This window comes from Typha angustifolia, chromosome 15 (assembly GCF_048772165.1).
Source record: "Typha angustifolia cultivar Huaian chromosome 15, ASM4877216v1, whole genome shotgun sequence".
Taxonomy (NCBI): domain Eukaryota; kingdom Viridiplantae; phylum Streptophyta; class Magnoliopsida; order Poales; family Typhaceae; genus Typha; species Typha angustifolia.
Genome location: NC_133253.1, coordinates 13,723,175 through 13,741,167, shown reverse-complemented (window position 1 = coordinate 13,741,167; position 17,993 = coordinate 13,723,175). Strand labels below are relative to the sequence as shown.

Here is a 17,993-nt window from a genome sequence, read left to right as displayed (position 1 = left end):
GCATTTACATATAAATCCATGAAAGATTAAATTTTAGAGAATTAAATCAGCTTTTCAATGCATATAAAATATTATTGATTATAATTCATATGAGAAAGATACGATAAAAAGACTAAAGGAAAGTAAATTCTATTATTTAGATTATCAAATTTGAATTTTAAGCCATCAAAATAGTCGAATTCGAAAATTCTTGTGACATATAAAATTATAAAGGACTAAATTATCTTTCTAATGCATATAAAATAATATTCATTGGAGTTTATATGACAAAGATGAGTAAACTGAGTGAACCAAAATTAATTCCGTCATTTAATAATAGATTACTTCTATTTTAAAAATGCTAATTAGTAGGCTTGTGAGCTCATGTATGATTTATAAAGATAATAATGATAAGTTTGTTTAGATAAAATGCTGGTAAAAAGAAGAAGAATATGAGAATATGACACTGAGAATTACTTATAGACCTTCTATTTCTTTTTTCTTTTCTTTTATTCTATTCTATATAATCTGAAACAACTCTTAAATCAGGATAATATAATTATTCCATTCTCTCACATATGTGGCTGTCAAATTCTTGTTTAAGTCACTTAACCCCTTATAATTATATATTATACATAATTATCTTACAAATGTTATTTTTAATATAAAATTATCAAAATACCCCTTTTTTTTATTTTACATAAACTAATTAGAAAAGTATTACATTCTAGAAAATATTTTTTGTTTTATGGTTCTTTCATCTCAATATCTCTCACTTTTATAGTTTACACATTGAAAAAATTCATAAAAGAGATAATATAAAGGCCAAAATAATCAAAAGTTTAATGCTAATAGTAAATTATCTGTCTCCTATTTCCCCCTCCTTGGGCGAGAAGAAAGAAATAAAAGCCCTGCTTTAGCCTTAGGCCGAATGTAGAGTAAAACCCCCAAATCAAACCAAGCGACGAAGGAGATAGTCGGAGAGGAGCAGAAGAGAAGCGAGATGTTTCGGAACCAATATGACACGGACGTAACGACGTGGAGCCCGGCGGGGCGGCTGTTCCAGGTGGAGTACGCGATGGAGGCGGTGAAGCAGGGCTCGGCGGCAATCGGGCTCCGGTCGGCGACCCACGTGGTGCTCGCCGCCGTGAACAAGACTGCCTCCGAGCTCTCCTCCCACCAGAAGAAGGTGTTCAAGGTGGACGACCACGTTGGCATCGCCATCGCCGGCCTCACAGCCGACGGCCGCGTCCTCTCCCGCTTCCTCCGCAACGAGTGCATCAACCACGCCTTCGTCTACGAGTCGCCGCTCCCCGTCCCCCGTCTTGTCGTCCAGCTCGCCGACAAGGCTCAGGTTAGGCTTCTGTCATTTGACTGATTTGGATTTTGTTGGTTTTGTTGGGGGAGTAGGTATTGGCTCGGAATTGGGTTTTGCTTTGTTTTACATTCATTTCTTTTTGATGTACGGTTAAGGATATCTTGCCATGGAGTAAATTTGAGGGATCTTTAAGTACACTATGATTAATTTTGAGTCCCAATTTTTCTTCTTGGGCTTCTCCGATTTGGGTTTTCTTGGTTCAAATGGTGTTTTGGAGATCGGTTCTGGATCGGGTTGTACTAGTTTGTGGTTCTGTTTGTTGTTGTTTTCTGATTAGCTTAGGATGCCTTGCGGTGGAGTATCGGGATTATTTTTTAGTTGCAATTTCTCTTTTTCTTGCCGTGATTTTGTGATTAGGACTAAAGATAAATTTATCATGCCACAGAGGAGCAAAATGGGGGACTTCTTTTGCGTATCATGGTTATTTATGAAGTGGATTAGTTGAGCTTATTTGCTTAATTTAGCAGTATGGTTAGTCGTTAGGAATGCAATTCTGCATAGGAGCAAAGGGGGTCCTATTTTTGCAATTTAGCTAATTGCTTACTAGAAGTCTACCTCATTTAATGACACAGTCTATAAATTTAAGGGTGTCAAACTGAGGAAGAAGGATTGCAGCGCAGTGTATCTGTTAATGCTCAATTTGCTTATTTTCGATCTTCTCACATTTTCCAATTAATAAATTGATGCTTGTAAGTGATGTTCTTTTTCCTCACTTGCACTGCATAAAATCACCTATATAAGAAATTAAGCTATCCTTATGTCTCACTCAGTTTTTTTGTCTGTTAAGTCTTACCAGTCACAAGTCACAGGTCACATGTAGGACTCTCATGTAACTCATCTTATGTTTGTTTAGGGGATGGAGGAAGGGGATGGATTAGCTATCCTGTGCGACACACATATTTACTGTGTTTGGTAAGGAAAAATCCAGCAGGTTGTTGAACCCAAGCCAGTAGTGAATACCCTAATGTCAGGATATACTATCCCAAGGCGTTAAGACGATTTTTTTTTCTCTTCCTATTCCTCTTTTCCCCATCTCGTGTCTTCCTTTGAATCTCTTTCTCTAGTAACCGTCTCTCTGATTAGGTGGTGAGTTTGATCTTGTCATGGTGGATTCAAACCCACCAAGTCCACTGCCATGGTCTCCTGTGTCTTGGTGTTCTTGAAGTTCATGGTTTTGTCACTAGGCTGCTTTTGAGGAAGGGATGATATGGGTGGGGTTGGGAGCAAGGAGTGGGTAATGGTGAATTTAATGGGGAGTCATTATCGCTGCCATAGCAACATTGCAATTTCCTTCCACGATGACATAGTTGGCAACATCACTAAGAGCTTTGCAAGAGTAGGAGTGGTTGGTTGGGGTTATTGGGTTATGATGGTGAAATGTAATTTCCTAACTTTATATTCTCTTTATTTATTAATCTTATATGTAGTCCACCCCAAACCAAACATGGAGTTGAACAATAGGGTTGGTATTACTAATCCCAATGAACTACTCATCCCAATAAATAACAACAGGGATGTGCAGTTCCCCATTAACCCAACCTCTAAATAAACACACCCATAGGTGAAATAAGTAAGCCCTTTTGGATGTTTATTGCTCTATGTTGTATTAACAGATTCATAGACTAGTAGGTTTTGAAGAATCATGCAATGTGATGTGAAAAACTGAAAATGCTATATATAATTTTTGTAGATTGATCTTAATTTAAAAACTTTTAATTTCTTAAGCTTAATTATTGGATTTATTGCTTGTTCTTACTGTTCTTTCACCCATGCTGATATTATACTTTCTTTTCACCTCATGGTTGTGTTTCTCAAGGTCCTTACTTATAGGGATTAACCATTTGAAAACTAATATAGTCTTGGTAAGTTCAAATCAACAAGACAGGATGATACTTGAGCAAAACTTGGACTTCTAATTACAAAGTAGCTAGGTAGATATCTCCTATATTTGGGGGACGCAAATAATAATGTAGGCTAAATATAGAAGAACAAAGTATTCAATAATGAAATACAGACATGGACGCAATCATGTAGCACAGTATAGACTAGAGTTCCCAGTTTCGGCTGATCCCGATCTTAGTCGAAACCATTCGGATTGGATCGGCCGATCGGCCATTTCAGCTAATCTCGCCCGAAACAGATGAGAATGGACTCGGATTCGACTTGAGGGACATCAATAATTAATGTCCCCTCCTATCTGCCTCTCTTTCTTGCTTTTCTCTCTCTTTCTCCTTTCTATCCCTCTCTTTTTTCTTTCTTTCTCTCTCTCTTTCTTTTCTTTCTCACCTCTCTCTCATTCCCTTTCTCTTTCTCTTCCTACAGTGAAGCAGCAGCAAGTGCTGCGATATTCATCAAAGTTTTAAATATTGAGTAAGTTAATATATTTTTTAAGTTTTTAGGTTTCATATGTGAGTAATTTTTATTTTATTATTTTTCTGTTATTTTTTTAAAAAATATTGCATTTTAAAATAATATTTAGAATTTTACGTAATTAAAAATTAGTCTAATTCGATACGAGTGGCTGATACAACCAATATTGGAAACCTTGATATAGACATGGTGATATGACAAATCTTAAAAAAAATAGGAGACAAACATGTCTAGAATATGACAGTAAATAAATCAATAAATAAAACACATATATGCAGTTTATTAATAAATGTATATTTATAAATTGCCAATGTATAATAGAAATACATGATCAATTCCCTATAAATTAATAATTTTCACTGTACTAATTGTTTATTTTTATTTTTTGAATTTCTTGTCACTTTTTCTAAATTAACAAGTTATAGAATACTGTTTGAAATTAACAAGTGTTTGTGCTTCATCCAAAAGACCAAAACTTGCTGTTATAAAAGTAAAACAATTGGATTTCTTCTCCGAAAAGAGAGAGAGAAAAGAGGGAACAACTTCTCCGGAAAGGAGAGAGGTATTGCATAGTCATTGCATAGGCACAAAGGGAAGATCAAAAGTGAGATTGCACACTTTGCACAAATCTTTGATCATATGTCATCGGATAGCTCTCTTATCACACCTTGTCGCATAGCGGCAAGGGGAAGACTAGAAGAGAGGGGGATGACACACAATACAAGTTAGATTTGGGAATTTTGGGTGGGCTAAGGGATTTAGGGCTTTAAGTTTTAGTTTAATAGGTTATTGGATCAAGTATTTAATTAAAAATTTGGAAACCTGCACCTATAAACCTGAAAAGCATCGGCATGTCCCCTCGGGCATGTCTGAAATAAAATTTATTTATTTTATAATTTTGAATACTTTTTGCATATCTGACATGTGTTGGAGCATATCCCTAGCATGTCAGTATCCGCAGCGTGTCTATAGCCCCTAGGTATTCAAAGAAGAAGAGCAATGATGAGAGAAACAAAGATAGAGATCAATAGAAAAGCCAAAATTAGACTAGAAAAAAGAGAAAAGAACAAAAGGGAAAAGGGAAAAAGGAAACAAAAAAACTAGGGATAATTTTATTTAGACTCCCAAAACTATTACCGTTTTCACATACACTTGTTGAAATTTTTTGCCACATGCATCTCTTGAACTAAATTTTTTTTTGGTTTAATGTATAGTTATTTCTTTTCTTGGTTCAAAGGGGTATATGTAAATATGTTTCTTAGTTTATGGGATGTTTGTGAGTATTAAAATAGTTTATAGAATGTGAAAATTAGTGATAGTTCAAAGGAGTCTGTCTAAGTGAAATTAACTCAAAAACTATCATATATGAAATCTGATTGAAAGAGAAGTTTTTGTACATATAGCTACAATATTGGCTGCTAGATTGCTACAATGTCAATAGTGATGTTGCTAAACTACCAAAACCTAAAAATATCATAATTACCACTACATTATTTAAAATATTATAATTGTCACTGAAATATTTTGAATTTTTTAGGATTATCATTATGATTAATTTTTAGTGGAATATTCATTTCTATGAGATTGTTATTAAATTTAACAAACACATGTGAATGACTAATACCTCCTTTCTTGAAGTTTAAAATATAAAATATCTATTAACAATTTTAGGCAAAAACTTTTATACCCCTCTTAAATTACTGATCTCAATCTAAAGGTTGTAATTGCCGTTTTAGCTAGTATTCCTTTCTTTATTTATGCCCGGTACCAGTTTGCCCGTACTGCTTTCAACTTATGGAGAAAATTATAGAGGAGGGGGAGGTTCATATTAGGGAAAGATTAAGTCACAAATATACATAATCAGATAGATTTGAATTTGAAAGTAAATGAATTAGACTATAGATTATACAAATCTAATCAGATTAAAATCAATTTCGGATCATATTTAATTACATTATATTTTGAATTACATTTGGAAGCATACCCCCTAAAATTTTTTGTACCACATAGACTTGATTTTAAGAAAAAGTTTAGTTCAGAGATTTCATGTAGGTACTTTTTTTTTTTTTTCCTTAGTTGAGGGGCCTATAAGAATATTTTTCTTAGTTCAGAGATTTTATGTGAATAATAAAAATGTCTAGAGAGTGTATGTAAAAAACTATGATAGCTTAAGGGGGCTAAATATAATTATCCCTATAAAATATTTATCAATGATTCTTATCTTGCATAATAAGATTTTTTTCTTGCTCTGATATTAGGGCAATATTGGATAGGTTTTGAACCATTTTAAACAAATTATACAATGGCAAAATAGTCTATTTTTTTAATCTAATTCAGTTCTAATTGTGATTAGTTAGATTTAACTAGCAGAATGACAAAGCACAATGATTTTAGTGGCAATATGATATTTTGAAGAATATAGCAGTAATTATGATATTTTAAAACTTTTCAATGACAAGTATGTAAAAATCCCAAAAGTATATTATTTTAGTTTGATTTTCTGTGGTCAAATGAAACTAAACAACTATAGAGAAGAAATTGTAGAAAAAAAAAATACAAGACTACTAACAAGAAGGAGAATAACTAAAGACTCACTTTGGCTTATCGGTATCACATCAAAGGTTTGGCGTCACATCAATCTACACTACATGCGAAGGAAGACCACATCTTTAATTTGTTTCTTTGAAACAAAAGCATCGCTATTGCTAGAAAAGACTTCTATCCTATTTTTAATTAGGAATAGATAAGAAACCCTAAACGTGCTCAAATTCCTAGTTGAATTAATTTAAAAGAGACCTTACCAATATAGGTACCAATAAACCTAACTAAATACTAACTTATTGACTCAAAAGGCCTCAAATTGAGCCCCAACAAGACCCAAATATAAAAGTTACGAAAATGCACAGAAAGATATCAAATAAATGACGAAAATGAGAAAATAGCACAATTAAACTAATCTTAACTAAGACTTGGCTTAATATCAACTCTCTAATCTGAAATATGTATTTAGTCTTTATGCTCCTACACTATGAAGCACGGATATTTTGTTTGCCCCTCTATACCGATAACCGATACATATTGGATACTGATACGGTCGGAGGAGTATCCGAATTAAAAAAATTATTTTTAATTTTTCGATATGGCGGGATACGATTTAATACGGCTTCGATACATTTCTTGATCATCCTATCTTTTTTCTTTTTTCTTTTTTCTTTTTATGCTAAAAGATGATATAAAATATATACTTTATATGTATATATGATTGTCTAATTCTTCATGATATTTTAAGGCTTTGTTTATTTAATAATGAATTAAACATATAACTTGAAACCTACTTAAAGATCCAAATTAGTTGTAGACTAATAGTTGAATTAGATTTTAATGTTTCACTAATATTTTGAGTTTTATATTAGTTTCTATTACAATATTATACTAAAATTTTAGGCATGTAGATTTAAAATATGTAGCTTTCTTTTCTTTTATCTTATCATTTATGGGACAATCATTTTTTATCATATGTTATATTGATTGACAACGAATTGAAAATATATTATTTATTTATTTATTGGCGTATCCATGTCGTATCTGTATCATACTTTTAAGAATTTATTGCATTCCTATATTTGTATCTTCGTATCCCTGTATCCCATAGTCGTATCTATGCTTCACAGCTCTTACATTAGATGGTGAGAAAAGATGACTAAATATAAGCATAAAATCTCCCTCAATTGCCCACAAGCTCATAGTGTTACATACTTACATTTACTTTTATATGATTGTGTTACTTATACTGAAACTAGTATGTTTGTTAATTTGATCTTGGTTTTGACCACTATTGATTGAGCTGATCTTTTTACCCGAAATTTTTTTCTGTATTTTGTATTTTCTAGGGTCAAAACAAAAACAAAAGCTTTTGTTGGGGCAAGCCTTATTGTCACACCATTCGGGATTTCAATAGTGCAATCCTAATATCTCTCTTTTCCACGTACACAAAACTCCATCTCATCCCACACAATGATTACGATTGATGATCACTATTATTCATGATCTACAATTATTTTGATTAATTTTTTCTATTTTTATGAATTTTCAGATTTTTGTGCTATTATTTGGAACTTCTTTACAAGCTTCTTATATGATAAAATCTTAGAAATTACAGTAGAGATGGTTGACACCATCCAAAATTCTAAAACTTTTATTTTCCCCTATGGACCAAAACTAACACTTTAAACCAAGCTCCTTGTACGGGATAGAGTTTGGCAGATAAATACAACTCATTTGTCCTCTCTTTCTAGATTAGTAAGATATAAGCTGAAGAGAGAAAATTATGGAACTAGTTAGTCCACATGAATAAACTAACTACAATCATAGCCTCACCATTGTTAAGACTAAAACGTATTCTTAGATCTTTTTTGGCACTAGAATGGTTAGTGTGTGACAGGTTGACGTAGTTGATTGACTTCCTCAAATGTCACCTACCATCTCAATATATGACTTTGTGCTTCATTGTTGATGATGTTTATCTTGGTTATGCTAGCTGCCATTGCAGCGATAGTGGATTTTAGACCCGTCTCAAAAGTTTTTTAGATTGACATAGTGACTTGGATCAATATTTCTAGATAATTGAAGGATGCAGGGTTAGATTTGTGAAAATGGAACTAATTAGGGAAGAGAAACAATATTGGAATAGTGTTGAAATCATGGATCACAGTATCGACCAATTTCAATTCGGATTCGAGACGTAGCGAGATAGAGAGCTTCTTTATCGTTTACTCCTAAGCCATCCAACCAGATCAGGCCTCGATCGATGTATGATGAGCTCTTTCGACAAAGATCCGGCCTTAGTCAACATCCCATGAGCTCCTCTGACGAAGTTCCAGCTACGACAACCTCCGACAGGCTTGAGTATGTATTTTTTTTCTTTCCTCCCTCTTTTTATCCAACTTCTCCACTCCCTCTCTCTCTCTCTAGACTCTCTTTTTCTCTCTTTCTTCTCTCTCATTCTTTTGTTTACGTTCTCCCTCCCTTAAGGACTTTGCTATTGCAGTAATCTTTTTGCTATAGTAATAGAGAGTGAGAGAGAGGGGCTGTTCTGAGAAAGGATGAAGAAAGAGAGGGGAGAGGGTAGAGAGAGTAGAGGGAGGGAGTGACCGAAAGAAAGAAAAAGAAATAGGAAGGAGACGTGGCAATAGGGAGACAATTATGTTATTTGTGAGAAAGAGAGAGTGAGTAGGAGAGGTAGAGAGGGTAGTACTATTTTTATTTTTAGATATTATATGAAAGTTATCTATATTTATCTATTATTAATTTCTAAAATTTTGAAATTTTTTTCTATATTTAAAATAATTTTTAGAATTTTATGTAATTAAAAAATAGTTTGATACTAAAGTTCGATATTGGCGGCCAAAATGGCCGAAATGACTAACACGTAATAAATTTTCGAGTGACCAATCCCGATCCTGATTTTGATATTTTTGTACCTCGGTTGAAATACATATCTAGACACTTGATCATGAACTAATTTAGACTAGGATGAGATTAGAGAGTTGTAGAAAGAGAAGTAGCTCCCAATGACTTATTGTGTTTGCTAGGTTTAGGACTGTATTGAAATATAATATAAAAGATAGATTTTTCTAAACCTTTTGGACACTAAGAGAAGTCCTTCCTATTCCCTCATAACAGGAGTTTTCAATCTGGAGGTCCTGTGACCTGAAGAAGTCCAGAGGGTGATAGGGCTTCTATGTCCAACTGTGCACGTTCCACTGCTTAGTAAGACATCTGCAGTTCAATGCGAAGGTTTTGTGGTGTAGGGTAGTGTTTCCAAGGATATGGACAAAAAATGGAGATTCACTTCATTTTGGCATGGTGGATGTGAGTTTCACATAGCTGAATGAACAAATCCTGATGCATTTTCCTTACTCTTTTCCTTGTTGTCTTGTATCCTCTATTTTCAAGATTGTTATGTTCGCATTTCCATGTCTTGTTCATTCATATCCTGCATCAGTGTCTATGCTTCATAGAATTTACCCTGCTTGTTTTTTGTGCTCTATGGGCTACTGCAGCTTCTATGAAGATTTAGACTTATTTTGTTTTTAGGGATAGAAATTCTTCCAAGTAACATGCTCTGCTGCTGCATATGATGTCATGACAGGTCTGCACACAGCGTTCTTGGAAAAGGCCCTACGGTGTCGGCCTCCTAGTTGCTGGACTGGATGAGACTGGAGCTCATCTCTATTACAATTGTCCCAGTGGGAACTACTTTGAGTACCAGGCATTTGCTATAGGATCCCGCTCTCAAGCAGCAAAAACTTACTTGGAGCGTAGATTTGAGGCTTTCAACAATCACAGTCGTGATGATTTGATTAAGGATGCCCTTTTTGCCATCAAGGAGACTCTACAAGGCGAGAAACTGACCAGCTCCATCTGCACTGTCGCTGTCGTGGGAGTAGGAGAATCATTTCACGTAATTGATCAGAAAACGATACAGGAAATGATTGATTCAATGGAGATTGCTGAAGAAGCTCCTGCGGAGCCTGATGCTGTGCAAGAGGAGGCAGAAGCTGCACCCATGGATATTTAGATCGTTCAAACTCCATCATCAAGGTTAGAAACTGAGGGAATATGTGACTTTCTGTACTTTGAAAAAAGATGTGGTTTTGCTGTTTCACATGGTATTCTTCAGCCGTGTACGAATTCACTTTGAGATTTTGTTGATCTTTCATGTTGGATAACTTCAGATATGCTACTGCAGTTCTCATTTTCCTAAAATTATCCTTAGCAAAAGTAACACTGCTTTGAACATGTGAAAGGACCACCAAGAGAATTAAATTACTACTCAGATTGGTCAGTTACATGGAAAAAGCTCATGCATGAGATCTTCAATTTATCTACTTATATTCCTCAAGGCACGGAGATGTTAGTTATGTTTCTATCACCACTTCCATAAATTTCAGTATGTGGGAACCGAATTACGATCTAGGGCAGGCTTATCCTTCCCATGTCCATTGCAAGAAATATGTTTTCCCCCATGGTTCAACTTGAAACTATTTGTCATCTCATCCTTAGTTGCTTTTTGTCCAGGGCTGTTTGGTTCCTCTGTCATATGAGAAATTTGAAAGGCTTGAAATTCCAAACTTTTAGACAAATTATTGCATGTCCCATGCAGATCATTAGAAATGCTTCTTTCATCCGTGAGCATTGCTTCACCTCGGATTCTCGAAGTCTCGACTCCCTCCTTCTAACTAAGGGCGACTCCATGTCGATGCCTTGGCATTTTCATATGCTATTACTAGATGTTGCTAAATCCTGTCTTTTTGGCATACCATGAAAGTGCCCTAGTAGGCGAAACTCTTGTGTACTCCATGGGATTAAGGCCCTAATAAGCATAACTAGAAAAATTCTCTAAAGAGCTTTCATCTTGAGTGAATGCTAGGTGGTAGTCATCCATTATATATTATAACAATGTTTCAGTACCTACCAATCCTTACTTTGTCTGAGGAAGGCCCGTATTATTGCCAATTGTGCAACACGATTACACGAGTCACCGACAGATTAGCTCCGAATTAGCGAGTTGTCATCATTACGGCTTCCCCATCTCGGTTCTCCAGTTGCCCAAAACTCACTCCTATGCGACCTGGATTCCATCTCTCCCGCAACCCAACACACAAATTATCTATTGCTCGTTGTACGAAACCCATCCGAACCCCAAAATTTTAATCCACGTAGTTCGCTTTCAATTTTCAAACTTACGTGTCAGCTAACTATTCACACGACCTCCTTAGATAGACAATTCTTCAATTCCCGTCACCAGAAAGAAGCCTTTCGTCTCTCCCTCTTGGTCTCCCAACAACCATTTCTCTCTCGTGAAACAGGAAACCCTAACCCTACGCCGACCCCCGAAACCCTTATCTTGCCGGAGAAGGTTTCGTCGGCGGATCTAAAGTTTGCTCTCCTCCCTCCTCCTATTCCGGATTTGTTGGGTTTGCTCCTCAGATCTCAGATCTCAAATCTCCTAAATCTTTGCCAGGATCTGAAGGAGGCGTGGTACGAAAGTAGTTTCTAATGGAGGGAGCTGCTTCGGATGACTCTTCCGGCTCCGTGCCGTTGGCCAAGTGGAGGAGCGACTTCTCGAGGGCGTTCCAGTACTATCTGGATCGATCTACGCCCCACACGGTTGGGAGATGGCTCGGGACTCTCGTGGTGGCGGCGATCTATGTTCTCCGGGTTTATTTCGTTCAGGGTTTCTACATCGTCACCTACGGCCTCGGGATCTATTTGTTGAATCTCTTGATCGGATTCCTATCGCCGATGGTGGATCCGGAGCTGGAAGTGACCGATGGGCCGGCGCTTCCGACGAGGGGGTCCGATGAATTCAAGCCCTTCATTCGACGTCTTCCTGAGTTCAAGTTCTGGTAATTTCTTGCGGCATTAATCTACTGTGGTTTAATGCGTTTGGTAATTTGAGCTTTTTAGAATTACTTGGAGTGATCTTAATTTTTACTGGTTTGACTTTCTTAAAATTCATGATTGATTTGGTACTCCCGTTGTTAAATTAGTCTTAAAATAATCTGTATCTTGATATTTGAGTTCGCAGTACTTTGGCTACAATCTGTATGTTCTCGTACTGTTGATAATAGTTGCAGTGGTATTTCTCTTTTCTCTTGCAATTGTCTTAGCTTATTTGAGTTGCCAATTGATGGGGATGTTTATGCTTTACTTGAAAAGTAGTTTCTTTCTTAATATTTAAGGACTCCTATTTTTATTATTCCTTTACTTTGTATGATGGACATATAGGCATTCCGCATTCCTCAAAGGCATGCGTGAAATGTGAAGCTATTTGTAAATCTAAGGCTAAATTACACCTGGATCCTTTAACTATGTCCCTGTATAACTTATACCCCCTAAATTAAAGAAAGAAATGACACTAAGATCCCCTTAACTGTCATAATTTCATGGGGTTTACACCGGTGGTGGAAAAGTTGATTTTACAAAAATATCCTCCATTCTTCTAGACATTTTGGATGTAGGAGAAGGGACAGTTTGATAGAGATTGGAAGAGATTGAGAAGAAGAGAAATTAGAAACAATATCACATTAGAACTTGGGGTTGGGTTGGGTATAAGAGAGAGAAATGAGCGCAAAGGGATGGAGAGAGAAGTTGAGAGGGATTGAAAATTTGAGAGGGAGAAGTGTAAAAGAAATCATGGAGGCCACTATTAGGAGAGGAAAATGTTGGAAGAAGAAGAGGAAAGGATTGACAAAGATTAGGAAAATGAATAGATGTATTTGTATAGATTTAGGGAGGAAGATGAAGACAAATGAGAGCAAAATTTGGTGACATGTTATTCACATATCAATTCTAGAGAAAAGCAAACTATAGGCTTATATAAGGGGCATTTTGAAATATTTGAATAGTTTAGGAGATTATTTAGTGTTTCATTTTATTTGTTTAGGGGCTATAAGTGATACCAAGTCATAGTTCAGGGGTCTAAATGTAATTTGGCTTAAATCTAACTTATTAGTACAATAGGACTATCTTACATGGTTTGACTTAAATAGGGTTATAAATGAACCAAAATATCGAATTTGGAATATAAGCATAAATCAAATAAGACTCGAGCTCTTGATAGTTTGACTCAAGTGAGAATTCTTTGGCATGTTCATGTGCATGTGCTTATGTAGAAACACAAAGAATGGAAAACTTTATAAATGAAATTGGATTGGCAAGGGAAAAAAATATTTGGATTAGAAGTGATGTCCTTGTCAATTTGGAAACAAAATTTTATGATTGTATCTTGGTTCAAGGTGATTCATAATTTTCATTTGGTTTCCAGATAATAGTTAGTTATACATTACTAGTTTGGGTTTTTTGCATGAAAAACCAAAATGGTTGTTGTCATAGTCAACCATTTTCAGATTTCCTTTCTGCAAACCATGAAATTTATTAATTAGGTCTGTGGTACATATGTATAATTGGAGAACTGTTGACTTTGATAATTTACATTTTCGTCCTTTAGGATCTTTGCCTTATTCTGTTAATATTTACTAAGTGAAACCCATAGAAATGAGCCCCACTATGCCATTCCCTCAGCATAGAATCTTACATGTATATATAATAATCAAGCTTTGATTACTATTTTTCATTATATCGGTTTTCTACAAGCAACTTCTATGGTTCTACCTCATCCAAAAGGCGCCCAAAATATATGATTCCTTTGTTTCTCTAATGATCCATTTGTAGCTTGTGTTTTTGTTTTGAAGTTTGACAGCCAATGATTCTTTAGGCAGTATTGTACACTCTTCTGCTAATTACTTTGGAATAACTAGTGATGTATTTTACACGTTAAGGTTAAAAACTAAGTTTTAAGCCATCAATATTGGGTAGGCATGGCTTTTGGACCAAATACAGATGAATCCCCTAGTAAGCAGTATTCTGTTTTCATATCTTCAAACTCTTATTTACATAATGGTACTTGGGAAGAATGGTTTGTTCATATTGATACCAATCATTTTGTAGTATAGTGATCAATCATATCCAGAATTATAAGATGTTTTTTTTTTTGCTAGACATGATTTTTTTTTTCTTTTGTGCTCCATTCTAATCCATTCAGATAAGCAATGCTTCGTTCTTTCGTCTTTTTGGGTATACACCAAGCATATCAGTTTGGCTTTCTGTCAGTCATTTTATATTGTACAGTTTGCAGATTCTTTTGTTAACCTCTACTTGAGTACACATATTAATTGCTTTTTTTATGCATGCATACACATTAAAGATTTTTTTGTTAAATTTTATTGCATAGCTCGAGGAAGTGTTTGTTTTTGGAGATGGTTAGTTTCTTCTTGTTTTAGCCTTCTAGAAGAATGTGATGAAATGGATCAATATACTAACATGTACTTTTTAAACTTTCCATATTTTCAGGTATGCCATCACAAAAGCTTTCTGTGTTGCCTTTGTTATGACATTCTTCTCAGTGTTCGATGTTCCCGTATTCTGGCCCATATTGCTATGCTACTGGATTGTTCTCTTCTTCCTAACAATGAAGCGTCAAATTCTACACATGATCAAATACAAGTACGTGCCATTGAACATTGGGAAGCAGGTGAGTACCAAATTTTACTACATTGATATTATATTCAAGAAAATGCTCACTATCCTATGCTAAAATTCCCATGCGTATAATTAAGCATTAAAAGTGATGAAAATTATTGGCAAATGCAAATCCAGCACAAAGCTATTATTAGCTTCTTGCGCTACAATTATAGTTGGCAGCTCAGGCTGCAGGTCAAGTTGCTTGCTGGCTCCACACAACCAGTGTCAACTGGTGTTTCCCCATAATTAGATGATACATCATCCTATGACTTCATTTTGTTGACATTAGCTAATTATGACTTGTATTGCTTTAAATATCATATTGTCACCACATAGCATTTGCTCGTGATTTTAATCATTGATACTCTGTTGCCAGAGGTATGGTGGGAAGAAAAATGCAGCAGGTAGCAGTTTATCCAAAGATTAGTCTCCAGCCCCCATTTCACACAGGAGAATGATGGGCAAGAGGAGGCATTTCATATTTGATGTTGTCAAATATTGAAGTGAGACATACTTATTTTTAGTTTAGAATTGGAAGAATATTACTTCTATTGTTAATTCGTTTTGCTTTCTTCTTGAGTATTTGTCGTATTAGCACGCCTTTATCGGTGCTTATATGTTGTGAATCTTTTCCAATCATTTAAATTAGATATATCTTTTTTCATTACTTGTTCTCCTGTTTGAACTATGACCTAATATCAAATGATTCACTTTTATGAAATTTTCTATACAAGCTGACTACCTAGCTATCGGAATTTAAATAACTTCTCAAGCTGTTGATAGCCTCAATAGACAATTGAAAAGTACCGTGTATCGACCTGTCAACTCTTTGCATGAAGAAAAGAGACTAAGAGAGGAATAAAGAGGGAAAGGGATGGGGGGGTTCGAGAGGGGCAGGTTGGTGTTTGTTGGTATGAAGTGTATCATCCGATATAGTATTTTTTTTTTTTTTATGAATTAGAGCTTGTATTAAGCTTAAATAGTCTCCATTCCTGCAGTGCAGTGCCCGGAGTCTTTTTTCCTTTTTGTGGGATAAATAGAGCTTGCATTAAGCTGAAATAGCCTCCCAGTGCAGCTGCCGGAGTCTACGAACAAAATATTTCATAGGTCTGGTGGGAATGGACCATCAGGCCCAAGCATACATAAATTGGACCCACATCTACCCCGGTGGGCTGCCCAATCAGCCGCCTGATTGCCTCTTCTGGAGTCTTTCGTTTGACTTATTTTGGTATTTGGTTGGGTTGTATCAAATGATACTGAATGTAGTGAAATTTTTGCCTGGAATGATGTATGAGAGTTGGAAGAGTAGATCCTTCATCTGTTTCCCAGAATGCGGCCATGATTATCATTTTCAAGGAGTTCTCTTGCTGCAAATCACAATTGTGTCGTTACAGGGATCATAAATGACTTACAGCGTTACACAAATTTATTCTTGTTTATATAAATTATTTAGATTATAAATAAATTTGATAAATAAATTATTATGTTATAAATGGGTTGTACGTCATCAATAAACGGAGTAAATTTAAACGAGATAAATGAGTTGAAATAATAAACACGATAACAATCGATCATCGATTTAATTATCTGAGTTATACGAGTCAAAATAATTATATAAAATCCAAACTCATTAGAAAGCCTGTTGGTCAAAAATTGTCATCCCCTAAATGTAAACAGTCATGTGATTCTACCAGGCCATATAGGAGTCATGGCCTCCTCTTCTCCAATGACGTGGTACTAGTTCGGCTAGAAAGCTATAACCAGAAGTTTTGGCACAACCTGGATCAACAAAAGGTCACTACTGTCTGTGTCTTAATTCATATGGAAGGAACACGCCTTGAGTCTCAGAAATGTTTTGCAAATTGACCTACCATTGGTTGTGTCTCTAGTTGCACAATCGTGTTAGACTACCTAGCTTTGTCAATATCTCTCTCAAATTTCATGAAATTATTTTTGATTGTTTTTATACTTAGGATCTTATATTGTCCCTCAGAAATTTCTTATAATAAAATTAAGAACAAATGTACTATAGTGCCTTTTTGAAGACCCTTTGTACCCAAAGGTTGTTACATCTTATTCCTAGTCTAAGTGTAATGTATACTGGTCGTACAAATAACTTAATTGCGCATGAATTAGCTTCTATTGCTCTCCTAAAAGAGATCTCTTTGGTCGATAGTGTTCTACCTTTGTAACTTTGGTTTATTATAATTTAATGATATAACTATAGTCTTTTTTCTCTCAAAAAAAAAAATCGCTCATCACATTATGAGCTAATATCATATTATCTCTATTAGAAATCCCTAATTGACCTTAGTTGGCTTCATTTTCTTTGATCAATCTCTTTTATCCAAGATCAACCCAATTATTTCATCTCCTCCATCATCAATATTAGTCTTACTCCTCCCACCTATGGTCTTAGAGTGTTCGCCTCTTTTATTTTCCTAACTTATTTGTATGTTTTATCTTTTTCTATTTCCATATATAAGTTTTTATTGTTGATTAGAGATTCTTTTCTAGCATTTTGAAGATTCATAGGGATCTTTATATCTAACTACGATCACAATAAAGCCACATGTAGAAATATCTTTTGCATGTGTATCTACTAGGTTATGCTTCCTATTGTATTATATTAGTGTCCTAGGACTTGATATCTATACATCTAACTACAATCACAACAAAGCCATATGTAGAAATATCTTTTGCATTACTAGATTATGCTTCCTATTGTATTATGTTAGTGCCCTAGGACTTGATATCTCGCAGTAAATATAGTAATTAAGTTTTAGGTTTTGTCAAAGGATTAATATTTTTATCTCTTCTCTCAAATTGTGTATTAGATCATCATTAATGAATAATAAAAGCATGCAATTAATATTGAGTTATAATTAAGGAGGCAAGTATGTAATTAAACCCCATGGATCTAAAGTATGATCATCCATCCACGTGGATTAGAAAAATTAAAATCAAATATGAAAACATATACCAACCTCATATGTACTAATTGCTTAAGAAAACAACACAAACATGAGCACATGCTTAAGCTTCTTTCAACCCCCATGTTGCTTTTTGCATAGTAACGTCCAAAATCTTCTCAAACTACATTGCTACAGAAGAGAATGCCCAAACCAACCCCATTAGAGAAAGAAAGATCCAAGGGAAATGGAATCATTAGAACTCA

The 17,993-nt window shown here is 35.1% G+C and overlaps 2 protein-coding genes across 3 annotated transcripts; both read left to right on the top strand.

Moving 5' to 3' along the window:
- Window positions 1–878: 878 nt before the first annotated feature.
- Window positions 879–10,476, top strand: LOC140777605 (proteasome subunit alpha type-1-like). The gene is made up of 2 exons (XM_073121827.1): window positions 879–1,333; window positions 9,879–10,476. Exons 1-2 carry the CDS (start codon window positions 983–985, stop codon window positions 10,305–10,307), a joined length of 780 nt encoding a protein of 259 aa, XP_072977928.1. The 5' UTR covers window positions 879–982; the 3' UTR covers window positions 10,308–10,476.
- Window positions 10,477–11,509: 1,033 nt separating this feature from the next.
- On the top strand, window positions 11,510–15,482 carry LOC140777606 (protein RER1B-like). 2 transcript variants are annotated; one of them, XM_073121829.1, is made up of 4 exons: window positions 11,510–11,668; window positions 11,754–12,138; window positions 14,645–14,825; window positions 15,192–15,482. In XM_073121829.1, exons 2-4 carry the CDS (start codon window positions 11,789–11,791, stop codon window positions 15,240–15,242), a joined length of 582 nt encoding a protein of 193 aa, XP_072977930.1. In that variant the 5' UTR covers window positions 11,510–11,668; window positions 11,754–11,788; the 3' UTR covers window positions 15,243–15,482. The 2 variants fall into 2 exon arrangements, with proteins under 2 accessions (XP_072977930.1, XP_072977929.1); XM_073121828.1 differs by having other exon boundaries at window positions 11,519–12,138.
- The last annotated feature ends 2,511 nt before the right edge of the window (window positions 15,483–17,993 follow it).